This window comes from Geotrypetes seraphini, chromosome 5, assembly GCF_902459505.1.
Source record: "Geotrypetes seraphini chromosome 5, aGeoSer1.1, whole genome shotgun sequence".
NCBI classification, from domain to species: domain Eukaryota; kingdom Metazoa; phylum Chordata; class Amphibia; order Gymnophiona; family Dermophiidae; genus Geotrypetes; species Geotrypetes seraphini.
In genome coordinates, this window is record NC_047088.1 from 15,836,511 (window position 1) to 15,849,389 (window position 12,879).

The 12,879-nt window shown below is 45.3% G+C and overlaps 1 protein-coding gene across 1 annotated transcript in view; it reads right to left on the reverse strand.

The window, feature by feature from the left end:
• Positions 1–12,879, reverse strand: part of ZDHHC15 (zinc finger DHHC-type palmitoyltransferase 15) — a 122,246-nt gene that overhangs the window by 43,984 nt on the left and 65,383 nt on the right. Inside the window, exons 8-10 of the mRNA XM_033946694.1 lie at positions 12,395–12,527; positions 3,966–4,092; positions 701–810 (exon numbers count right to left, since the gene is read on the reverse strand). Of these exons, the coding sequence (XP_033802585.1) occupies positions 701–810; positions 3,966–4,092; positions 12,395–12,527 (370 nt within the window). The remainder of the gene's footprint in view (positions 1–700; positions 811–3,965; positions 4,093–12,394; positions 12,528–12,879) is intronic.

Sequence of the window (12,879 nt, forward strand, 5' to 3'; positions counted from 1 at the left end):
AAGACACTGGGAAATACAATAGTTTCTACCTATAAAAGCTTTCTCTCTGCAACACCCCCCCCCTCTCTTTGTCTGGAACATCGCCCCTCCCCTCCCTCTCTTTCCTCTGGACTCTGGTTTTTTTCCTTCTCATTAATTGTAATGCTTGATTTATCTTTATGAATCTTGCTTTTCTGTAATATTAAGCTTATTTCTGCACATTAATAAGCTGGCCTACATTTTAAGCTTCTCCTCTACTAGGGAGACGCGTAGGGCCGCCTAGGTTCAGCCTAAGACCCGCCTAAGGCCCTTAGACGAGTTTAGGCATCTTGCGGGTCTCCCTAGGCTCCCGGAGGCGCCTTCAGGCTTGCCTGGGGAGCATTTTGTTTTTAAAAAACGTGCATCCCGATTGGCTGATTAGACAGCTGTAGGACGCCTACAGCTGCCTAAAATCGGGACGCACTTTTAGAGAATCAGGCCCTTTGAGTATAAGAATATTCAGTAGCACCACCAGATCAGATAGCACCACTGAATATTGAGTATGATTGCAAACTGTCTAAGATGTCTCAAATGATGTTTTCTATGTGGCTGAAAATCAACCTTGTGACGTATTACACCCCAGCTGGATCTGATTGCATGGAGTTGTGAACCATAGATATGCATATCCTATTAAATGCTAAAGCCTGCATCAAGCCTCTTGGCGCCAGGAAAGTGTGCTCACCTCGATTGCTTTCCTCCATTCCATCTTCATCCCACTGCTCCTCATTGGCTAGGAGAGGACTGCGAGATTCACATGAGTTCCTCATGGGGAAGGAATGTCCATCACCCATACTGCAGATGAAAAGGGAAAGAATCAGCTGCTCCATCACTCCAAGAGCAATGCGCCAGGGTTCCTGGGGGGAGGGGCTTCCTTCTGAAAACTTATTTTCCTATAGGCCATGAACATTTTCCCAGGGCTCTGGAGCAGAGACAATTTTGGGTGGTATCAGATTTGGTAAAATGTACCAACTCCAACTTCATAATATATGGTAAATTTATCATTTTATACTTAGATATAAATCTTTGTCCTGGATCTAAAGCATGATTCAGAACAAAACATTTAAAGCCTAAAATCAGTAGGTCTCTCCTATTGATAATGGGCTCCTTTCTTGTTTTAACTGATTTTCTTGTGATTTGTTGTAAATTGCAGAATGTAAAATTTTAATAAACATAGATCAGTTGGCGTTGTAGATTTGAAGTACCGACCCAACAGCCTCCAAAAGACATTCATTTGATCAGCTGTACACAGACCTGATCGACTGCAGTGAGGACAGGTCTTCCTACATATCGCTCCTGAGCTGCTACCAGTCCTTCAGGGGGAAGAGGTGAGAAAATTCCAGCCGAGAGGGAGATTTACGGTACTTTATAAGTTGGTAACAGGCATGGAGGCTTTCCCCTATACTCTGGGGAAAAGTGTATTTCAGTGGCTGAAGCAGAAACCTGGGACTTACCAGGTTATTGGGGCTATAATCCAGCTCTTCTCAGGTCACTGGCAACCCCCCCCCCATGCTTCATGTTGTACAATGGTAAATGGTGGGGGAATACATATGAACAATCTAACCCCTTTTGTCTATACTGTAAATGCTGTAAAGTCTGCATTTCTCACTAAAGTTTGTCCTATTCATACTATGAATGTACTCTTGTAACCCGTTCTGGGCTCCTTTTGGGAGGACAGACTAAATAAATGACTAAATAGATACAGTCAAAACTCGGTTTACGAGTGCACCGATTTGCGAGTGTTTTGCAAGACAAGCAAAACATTCTCGCAAATCGTGATTCGCAAACCGAGCATTCGACTCGATTTGCAAGTCCCCCCGCCCACTAACCGGCATTGCCGCCCCCCCATCTGCGAACGCTGCCCCCCTGCGAACCGGCATCGCCCCCCCTTGTGAATGCTTGCCTCCCTCCGCGCGAACTGACATCCCCCGTCCGCCCAAGCTGAAAGCTTACCCCCCAATGTGGCACCAAGCCACAGGAGGTGCCGGTGGCCGAAGATCGTGCCTCTCCTCCGACTGGGCCTTGAGCATCTGTGCATGGTCAAGGCCTTCTGGCTCTCGTTCTCTTGAAAATCTCAGAGAGAGGCGGGAGCCAGAAGGCTCAAGGCCCAGTCGGAGGAGAGGCATGATCTTCTGGTACCAACACCTCCTGTGGCTTGGTGCTGCGTGCCAGTGCCACATTGGGGGGGTAAGCTTTCAGTTTGGGTGGGCGGGGCGGCGGGCATTCGCAAAGGGGGGGCGATGCCGGTTCGGGGGTGGGGGCGGGGTCTTTTGGGGATGCGGTGGGGTAGAGCAGCGTCGGTGGCCGGGGGGGGGGGGGGGGTGGGGGGAGGAGATGGCAGGTGGAACGAATCAAGCGAGTTTCTCTTACTTTCTATGGGGAAACTCGCTTTGATATACGAGTAAATTGGTTTAGAAGCATGCTTCTGGAACTAAATATGCTCGTAAACCAAGGTTCCACTGTAAATCTTTCTTCTCCCTATTAAAAACTTCTCTGCACCCTGAATGTGGCTGCATTACTTTGTACTGAGATGGATAGAAACATCAGACACAAACAAATGATGGATCAGCAGCACTGCTTTGTAATTTCATGTAGGTGATCTGGGTTCAATTCCAGAGACCAGCTGCTGGCACCTGTTTTTGGAGGACATGAAAACACCATTCACAGCCATTGGAGGAGGGACTCTCAGCCACTATTAATTGGCACCACCTAGTGGTCAGACTTGGAGTACACCTGCTCCAGGTTAAGAAAGGAGCTGCAAAGTCTGCAGTAGAGGTCTGCACGGGAATGGGGATCACGGGAATCCCGCGGGTCCCGCAGGAGTCCCGCAGGAATCCCCCCTAATCCACGGGACTCCCACGGGGACCCCCCTCTAGCCAATGGGACTCCCAAGGGGATGGAAGGTAATTCTTTGCGGGGACGGGTGGGGACGGAGAGGATCCCGGCGGGGACGGGCGGGGATGGGTGGGATTTCTGTCCCCACACAACTCTCTAGTCTGCAGCTCCTCACTGAGGACTAGATGTACTAAACACGGTCGGTTTGTCGGATTCCGAAACAGCGATCGATGCTCAAACAAGTCTGTAAGCAAATGATTTGTGTGGAAGTTCGTCGTAATCTCCATTCGACCTTGTCCGATCAACTCTCACACATGCACAGAATAGTCCAGTTGATACAGCGACAATGTACGCATGCGCCAGATTTGCAACATCAGTCATAAGCAAGTGGCGAGGGGAGCGGCGAGATAGCAGCAGACTATGCAAATGTGGGGCATAAATGAGGGTGGTGCTGTATAAAGTTCTGTCCCAGCCTGTACATATTTTAATCATGAGGAATGAAAATATTAGCCTTCTCTTATTGGCCCCATCTTTTCGCTGCCCTCTTTTATATTTTATGCTATTAACAGGTACACATAAGACATGCCTTCAACACACATGCTCACAACGTGCATATAACACACGTATATGTCCCTGCTATTGTAAAAACTATTTATGGTATCAATGTTATAAATATTATATTAATTTCAGGGCCAAACACATAAGACACATAAGCGACTGGTCTTAACCAGTCGCTTTTTTTTTTTGTGCATCATGAAGTGATGTTAGAGCATCAATCGCTCAGCTAGTTTACATGGCATTTCAATATTAATGACCTTATTTGCATGGCTGGATCGGAGAAGGAGTGATCGTGCAGAAAACCATGCTGTGAGCCGCTTTCTGCATCGGGTCAGCAAATCGCTGGTTCAGCAACGAATGTTAGACGATTGCTGACTTTAGTGCATCTGGGCCTGAGTGTTGGTGAACTAGCCAGGAGGAGGAGAGAGAGCATGAATAATGGGAATGCTTGTCCAAAAAATTGATATACGCTCTTGTGTTCTACCAACTTCTGATTTAGCAGAAAGCCCAGGGAAGTAGGGAAAACGGCTACCACTAAGAAAGAAATAAAACCTTACCTGGACTCAACAGGTATTAGCCACAATATCTTCTCATCTCCAAACACCTGCTGGATATTCCTCCGGAATCCAAGATGGAATCCATTTTTATCAGGGCCACCCTGAAACACTGGGGGAGAAAAGGATTCTACAAATAGACAAAAAAAATGTGTATCAAAGAAAACATCAAAAGCAAAAGTTTATTCTCTTGACAGATAATGGAGAATCACTAGGTCTTTCCTGGAGTTACTGTGCTTCCTCTACTGAGTCACTAAGGAAGACCAAACACTGCCAAAATAGCTTTATGGAGCAGAGATATAGAGGGGATGGGAATGACAAGCACAATATACAGAACACTCGAAACAGTAGTAACATGGATGACAGAGCACAAATTAAAACTTAACCCTGACAAAACAAACTTCATCCTCCTAGAAAACAATAAAACTCCTACCTTAACAAATCTAGTAATAAACTCGATCTCATACCCTATCCAACCCACACTAAAACTTCTGGGAGTATTAATTGACAGAGGCTGAACCATGCAACCACAGATCAACAAGGTAATAAAAGCATCATTCGTGACCATGAGAAATCTAAGACAAATCCAAAAATTCTTTGACAGGAAACAATTCCTACTTTTGGTACAATCCCTTATTCTTGGACTAATAGACTACTGCAACATGATAAAACAATTACAAACTATACAAAATACAGCCCTAAGACTCATCTACTCCTTGAAAAAATATGACCACATCACAGAAGCATACCATGACTCTCACTGGCTCCCAATACAAGCAAGAGTACACTTCAAATTCTACTGCCTACTATTCAAAGCTATTAACGGAGAAAACCCAACCTACTGGTATAACCGACTAACTCAATCCTCCTCATCCAGGCACAGGAGAACCCACTCACTTTTCACACACCCACCATCCAAAAATGTCAAACGAAAAAAACTACATGACAACCTAATAGCCACCAAAGCAGCTAAACTGGACAGACAAATCACCATTTTGTTGTCATCAACCACAGACTACAAAACCTTCAAGAAAGATACTAAAACCCTACTCTTCAAAAAAATACATATCTAATACGACCAATTCCTACCTAAACCCCCACCTATCCACTCTACACCCTTAATATACTCTAATATGCTTCTAACTTCCCAACTAATGCTAAAATGCCTCTATTTACCAAACACTTACAACCTTAAGATCTCGACAACTCTTTGGTAATTCTTATTACCCAACATTTATCACCTTAAGATCTCGACAACTCTTTGGTAATTCTTATGTAACTCTTATGACATCTCTTATTCTATTCATGTAAACTTTTATGTAATCTCTGAAAACTTTTATGTAATCCGCCTTGAACCGCAAGGTATTGGCGGAATAGAAACCACTAATGTAATGTAATTTCTTTTTTTTGGACAGGCGGTTTCCTCCTATTCCTTTAACATAACCTTGAACTGGCCCATACTAGGCTGTAGAGCAGTTTTTGGGGGGTTGGTTTTGTTAGTTTCTCCCCTACATAACCAAAACACTATAGTAGTAATCTTTCAGCTAGGGGCATCAGAACATAAAGCAAAGATACTTACATACCTGTAGCAGATGTTCTCTGAGGACAGCAGGCACATATTCTCACACGTGGGCGATATCATATATGGAACCCAATACGGACACTACCAAATGCATTGTCACCAAAAAATTTTTTGGCCAATGCCCGTACTGTGTGCGTGCTGGAGCCTTCCCACCCAATGGCAACTTGCAGGATTATCAGTTCAGTAACAAAGCTAAGAAGCCAGCTAGGGGAGGTGGGTGGGTTATGAGAGAATATATGTCTGCTGTCCTTGGAGAACACTTGCTACAAGTAAGTATCTTGCAGGCATAATATTCTCACATGTCAGACTCCCAAGCTAACAGGATTATGGCTATATAAACATGAGCCTGATGAAACCCAAGTGGGTTGAAGGAAAACTGGAGCTCAGGAAGTAAAAAGATTCTGCAGAACTGCTTGTCTAAACTGGCTGTCTCTTCTGGAGTTTTTGATCCAAACAGTAGTGAGAAATAAAGGTAAGGACTGAGGACCAAGTGGTCATTTTGCAAATGTTCTCAACAGATGCAGAGCGGAAGTAGCCATAGCTCAGACATCGTGTGCTATTACACGGCCCTAAAGCGTCAACCCAGCCTGAGTATATATGAAGGAGATACAGTCCACTAAAATAAAATAAAATAAACCTTAAGTTTATATACCGCATCCTTTCCATAAAGATAGAGCTCGGCACTGTTTACAGGAACTAGCCAAGTGGAGATAGCTTTCTTGATAACAGGAACTCAGAGACTCTTAGGGTCAAAAGCCACAAAAAGCTGGGTGGATCCTCTATGAGGTTTAGTGCATTCCAGATAATATGCCAGAGCATGATTGCAGTCCAAGTGCTGCTTCTCCAGGTTGCGAATGCAGATTTGGAAAGAAAACAGGGAGAACTATGGATTGATTGAAGTAAAATTCCGAGGCAGCTTTGGGTAGGAACTTTGGATGAGTTTAAAGCACTAGTGTTGTGGTAGTATCTTGTGTAAGGACGATCTGACACAAGAGCTTGAAGTTCACTCATACAGCATGCAGACTTTCCAAGTGAGAAGTTTGAGAGAATAAAATGTAAGTGTCTCAAAGGGAGACCTCATAAGAGCAGATAGTACAACATTAAGATCCCAGGCAACAGGTGGAGGCCTGATGGATGGTTTCATGTGGAATAGGTCTTTCATGAGGCTTCTTGTCCAAGGGAGAATGAAAAGCATTGATATAACCGAGATATACTCAAACTGAATTGGTTTTTAAACCAAAGTTGGAGAGGTAGAGAAGGTAGTCCAGTACGGATGAAGTAGACATGTTACCGGTTCCAGAGAATGCAATGCACCCCATGAAGAAAATCTGGTCCATTTGAAGCAATAACAGCACTGATTTGAAGGTTTTCTAGATAACTTCAATGACAGCAGATACTGTAGCCGAGGCTGAAAGCATTTACTTGCTCAGTGAAAAAAACCAAGCTCTTAGTGCTAACGAGCAGGAGTTCAAGCAAAGGAGGTATCCCTTGTCCAGTGTCAGTAGTGTTGGAAACAGTTGCAACTTGCATGGTTCCTTGGGCAAGGGCTGTAGGAGAAGTGGGAAACAAAACTGACAAGGCCAATGAGGCGCTATGAAGATCATGGTGCATTGATCTTGGCAAAGTTTGACTAGAGTTTTCCCAATGAGAGGTATCATAGAGGAATCTGTCCCCCTAGTGAATGAGGAAGTCATCCGATGCAATGTTGCTTTTCGGTTTTCAGAGTCTCAGTAAATTAGGGAGAGGTTTTAGTTGGTTTTATTTTGCAAGAATGTTGGAGGGAAAGGGTGTCTAGGGTGTTGGTAATGGAGTAGTTCCAGTTGCTAGCATAGTATTTATGCAATCTGATGGGGTAGTCAAGGATTCGGTGACTCTGTTCCAGAAAAGGGTAGAATTTGTTTTTCCTCATATCAACTTTTCTCTTCTGGGGGTTTTGTTGTTCAGGCTTCCAGTTGTAAGGTTCAGGTTGAAAATGATGAGGTAGTGGTCTGACCAGGGAACTGGTGTCCATGTGATGTCAGAGGTGAGATAGGGTATGGATACAAGTAGATCGAGGGTGTGACTTTTTTCATGTTTGGGGCACGACGACTTGATAGTGATTTGGCTGTCTTCCAGCAGTGTTTTTGAAGTTATTGGCATCTTTGTTGGTGTTAGACTCAAAAGGTATGTTGATATCTCAAAGAATAAGCAGTCTGGTTTATTGGCAGGCAAGGCTTGATATTGGTAAATTTATGCGATGATTTCACATTATATTACATTGTACTGCATCGTATTGTATTCTACTGTATTTTGTGTCTTTGCTGATATGTCTCAGTTCTCTTGCTGTGAACCACCCGGAATTTCCGGTTGGGCGGAAGAAAATAAATTATTATTATTTCTAGCAATTTGGTAGTTGCGCTTGATTGGAAGTTTAGGGGTTTGTAATCTCTTTGTACAAGTAAAAAGTAATAGCCTATTGGTCTCAGAGTTACACAAGGCCCTAGTCTTGACTTTCCCTGGAAAAGATTTGAAGGATCTGGAGTTGCGGTAGACCTGGGATCTAGAATGATCCATTACAGCTAAAAGCTTAAAGACTTTGATATCTGGAACTCCTAGAGTGGTACAGGGGGCAGATTTGAAGGAATGCCAATTCAGGATAATTCATAGGGCCTATCTTACTCAAGCACAAATATTTTGCATGGGAGAGTGGATACATTGTTGTGTCAGAAATGTGGCCAGTTGGTTAATTCTTTCTACCATGCTTTTTTTGGGGAGTATCAGCCAATATGCTCCTTTTGGAGTCAATTATCACTTACTTAGAGAAGGTGTTAGGTACAAGAATACCCAGCTCTGCTAAAGGGTTTTTGTTGGCATGTTCCGGGTTTGCTATCTTTCGCACCGATACTACTCCATTTTCAAATACATAGTACTCTGAATGCCTATCAGCATCCCGAAACCTGTGGCAGCATCTGATTTGGACTCCAGAAGAAGATCTTTAAGACCAATACACAGATGGTGTCAGATCCTTGCCATAATACTTTTACTGTGTATTATACAGATTTATTGATTGATCTGCATCACTTTGAAATAAACACTTGTATCAAGATCAAGACAGTTCTTGTCTTTTGCTTATTTATTTATTCCATTTTCTGTACCGTTCTCCCAAAGGAGCTCAGAACAGTTTATATGAATTTATTCAGGTACTCAAGCATTTTTCCATGTCTGCCTCGGTGGGTTCACAATCTAATGTACCTGGGGCAATGGGGGGATTAAGTGACTTGCCCAGGGTCACAAGGAGCAGCATGGGATTTGAACCCACAACCTCAGGGTGCTGAGGCTGTAGCTCTAACCACTGTGCCACACTCTCCCTTTTGCTTTGGTCTCTCCTGTTTTCCTGGGGAACATTTGGTGAATTCCTTTGACTTGCCTTGGTATACGTTTGTTTATCTGTGAGGCTGGCTTGGTAGGCAAAAAGATTATATTGAAGGTTTGGAAAGATACTGTATCACCCTCCTTTTGGAAATGGCATAATGCCTTACATTCCCTATTGCTTCTGGAGCGGGTGGATGCTCATTTCTCACCTCAATGTAGGAAATAACTTCTTAAAATCTGGGGTCCATATAGTCAATCTTTATCATCAAAGGCATGGAGTCTAGTGGTCAACTCCCTTTGACCACTTAATTTTTTTTTTTTTTTTTTGTTACAGCCAGGGCTGTGGAGTCGGAGTCGAGGAGTCGGAGTAGGAGGAAATTTCAGGTATCTGGAGTCGGAATCGGAGTCGGAACATTTATCTACCGACTCCATTTTTGAACTTGGCATACCAATCACAAGCAATTCTTTCAGCTATAGCACCCACTATATACACAGCACAAATGTTGCGAGCAGCTTCTGCGGCCTTAGAACCTTGATTAAAAGCAAAAAGAAGGTGGTGTCGAAAATGCTCATTTCTCTCAACTTGACATTCCATTTTAACGATCTGAAAATTAACCAGTGCTGTGGAGTCAGAGTTGGAGTCGAGAAGTCGGAGTCGGAGGAAATTTCGGGTACTGGAGTCGGAGTCTGAAGTACAAAAAACTGAGGAGTCGGAGTCGGAACATTTATCTACCGACTCCACAGCCCTGGTTACAGCTCAGGAACATTTAATGCTAGAGGAGTATAAGAGCTCAGCCCTTTTGCTGTACACCATGTAGGCTATTGTATTTTATAGCTTTGGGAAGCTGTTCCTTTTAAGTTGGGGAGACGGGACAGGTTTGTTGATAAACCAATGCGGATGACTGGTATTTTTATAGTTGCATTTTATTGCAATGTTTTAAATAGTCTTTGGGAACAGTAACAGCTTTATGTTGTATTTGGGGGGGAGGACCAAATGGAATATGTTGTAGAGATGACAAAAATGTAATTTTATTCAGTTGTTATCTTAAAAGTATATTATCAATAGAAGCAGTGGCTTCCTGTGGCCTAGCAGTAAACATAGAAGCAGTGTCTCCCTGTGGCCTAGCAGTGAACATAGAAGCAGTGTCTCCCTGTGGCCTAGCAGTGAACACAGAAGCAGTGTCTCCCTGTGGCCTAGCAGTGAACACAGAAGCAGTGGCTCCCTGTGGCCTAGCAGTGAACACAGAAGCAGTGGCTCCCTGTGGCCTAGCAGTGAACACAGAAGCAGTGGCTCCCTGCGGCCTAGCAGTGAACATAGATGAAGTGGCTCCCCGAGGCCTAGCAGTGAACATAGAAGCAGTGGCTTCCTGCGGCCTAGCAGTGAACATAGAAGCAGTGGCTCCCTGTGGCCTAGCAGTGAACATAGAAGCAGTGGCTCCCTGCGGCCTAGCAGTGAACATAGAACAGTGGCTCCCTGCGGCCTAGCAGTGAACATAGAAGCAGTGGCTTCCTGTGGCCTAGCAGTGAACATAGAAGCATTGGCTCCCTGTGGCCTAGCAGTGAACATAGAAGCAGTGGCTTCCTGCGGCCTAGCAGTGAACATAGAAGCAGTGGCTTCCTGCGGCCTAGCAGTGAACATAGAAGCAGTGGCTCTCTGTGGCCTAGCAGTGAACATAGAAGCAGTGGCTCTCTGTGGCCTAGCAGTGAACATAAAAGCAGTGGCTCCCTGCGGCCTAGCAGTGAACATAGAAGCAGTGGCTCCCTGCGGCCTAGCAGTGAACATAGAAGCAGTGGCTCCCTGCGGCCTAGTAGTGAACATAGAAGTAGTGGCTCCCTGCGGCCTAGCAGTGAACATAGAACAGTGGCTCCCTGTGGCCTAGCAGTGAACATAGAAGCAGTGGCTCCCTGTGGCCTAGCAGTGAACATAGAACAGTGGCTCCCTGCGGCCTAGCAGTGAACATAGAAGCAGTGGCTTCCTGCGGCCTAGCAGTGAACATAGAAGCAGTGGCTCCCTGTGGCCTAGCAGTGAACATAGAAGCAGTGGCTTCCTGCGGCCTAGCAGTGAACATAGAAGCAGTGGCTTCCTGCGGCCTAGCAGTGAACATAGAAGCAGTGGCTCTCTGTGGCCTAGCAGTGAACATAAAAGCAGTGGCTCCCTGCGGCCTAGCAGTGAACATAGAACAGTGGCACCCTGCGGCCTAGCAGTGAACATAGAAGCAGTGGCTCCCTGTGGCCTAGCAGTGAACATAGAAGCAGTGGCTCCCTGTGGCCTAGCAGTGAACATAGAAGCATTGGCTCCCTGCGGCCTAGCAGTGAACATAGAAGCAGTGGCTCCCTGCGGCCTAGCAGTGAACATAGAAGCAGTGGCTTCCTGCGGCCTAGCAGTGAACATAGAAGCAGTGGCTCCCTGTGGCCTAGCAGTGAACATAAAAGCAGTGGCTCCCTGCGGCCTAGCAGTGAACATAGAACAGTGGCTCCCTGCGGCCTAGCAGTGAACATAGAAGCAGTGGCTCCCTGGGGCCTAGCAGTGAACATAGAAGCAGTGGCTCCCTGTGGCCTAGCAGTGAACATAGAACAGTGGCTCCCTGCGGCCTAGCAGTGAACATAGAAGCAGTGGCTTCCTGCGGCCTAGCAGTGAACATAGAAGCATTGGCTCCCTGTGGCCTAGCAGTGAACATAGAACAGTGGCTCCCTGTGGCCTAGCAGTGAACATAGAAGCAGTGGCTTCCTGCCGCCTAGCAGTGAACATAGAAGCAGTGGCTTCCTGCCGCCTAGCAGTGAACATAGAAGCATTGGCTCCCTGTGGCCTAGCAGTGAACATAGAAGCAGTGGCTCCCTGCGGCCTAGCAGTGAACATAGAAGCAGTGGCTTCCTGCGGCCTAGCAGTGAACATAGAAGCAGTGGCTCCCTGTGGCCTAGCAGTGAACATAAAAGCAGTGGCTCCCTGCGGCCTAGCAGTGAACATAAAAGCAGTGGCTCCCTGCGGCCTAGCAGTGAACATAGAACAGTGTCTCCCTGCGGCCTAGCAGTGAACATAGAAGCAGTGGCTCTCTGCGGCCTAGCAGTGAACATAGAAGCAGTGGCTCCCTGTGGCCTAGCAGTGAACATAGAAGCAGTGGCTCCCTGTGGCCTAGCAGTGAACATAGAAGCAGTGGCTCCCTGTGGCCTAGCAGTGAACATAAAAGCAGTGGATCCCTGCGGCCTAGCAAGAGTGCTTATGACAGTACTGACCAACCAGCAGTCCATCAGAGGAACATGCTTTTATCGTAAGCTAGCAAAAGGACAGACATCTGCCTGCTCTACACTTTCTGATGTGGACAATAGTATTTTATTTTGAAAGTCGACTGCTTCTACCCTCCTGTATTTGGGAAATAAACAGTACCAACATAATTATGAATGCAAGCTCTATTCAGTAACCCTGCCATTCTCTCTCTTCTTCACAGGTCCATCTCATATTATGCTCAAAATGACTAACATCTCTGGCATCCATCCTTCTTACCTAGAGTGGAACGGTTTCTGCTGACCAGCCAGCAGTGGTAACCGAAGAGAAACAGGAGGCTGACAAAAAACATGAGCGCCACAATGAGAAGAAAGAGAACGTGGAACTTGGAACTGCCACCTTCCAGTTTGTTCTTCAGGAAAAACAAAAAAAACAACAGAAAAAAAACAGTAACCAAGAAATCCATCAATGAAAAGCTAATATGAGAAACAAACCAAAAACTCATCCAATACTAAAGTTTCCAACCTTAGAACAGGTTTAGGGAATGGATTCAGAGAGCCAGTTTCTGTAGACATTAACTTATTGCAGTCCTGAGCGCGTCCCATTAACAAGGGGAAGATTTCAAAATGTGCCCAGGAAAGTTTCACAAAAAGAGAAAAATCTTTCCTCCCAAAATTCTGCCCATAGTGATTAGCAGTTCTAAAGCCACTGACTGCCGTGAGCTGAATCTAACCCATATACAGTAAAGGCTCTCTTCCATGTTC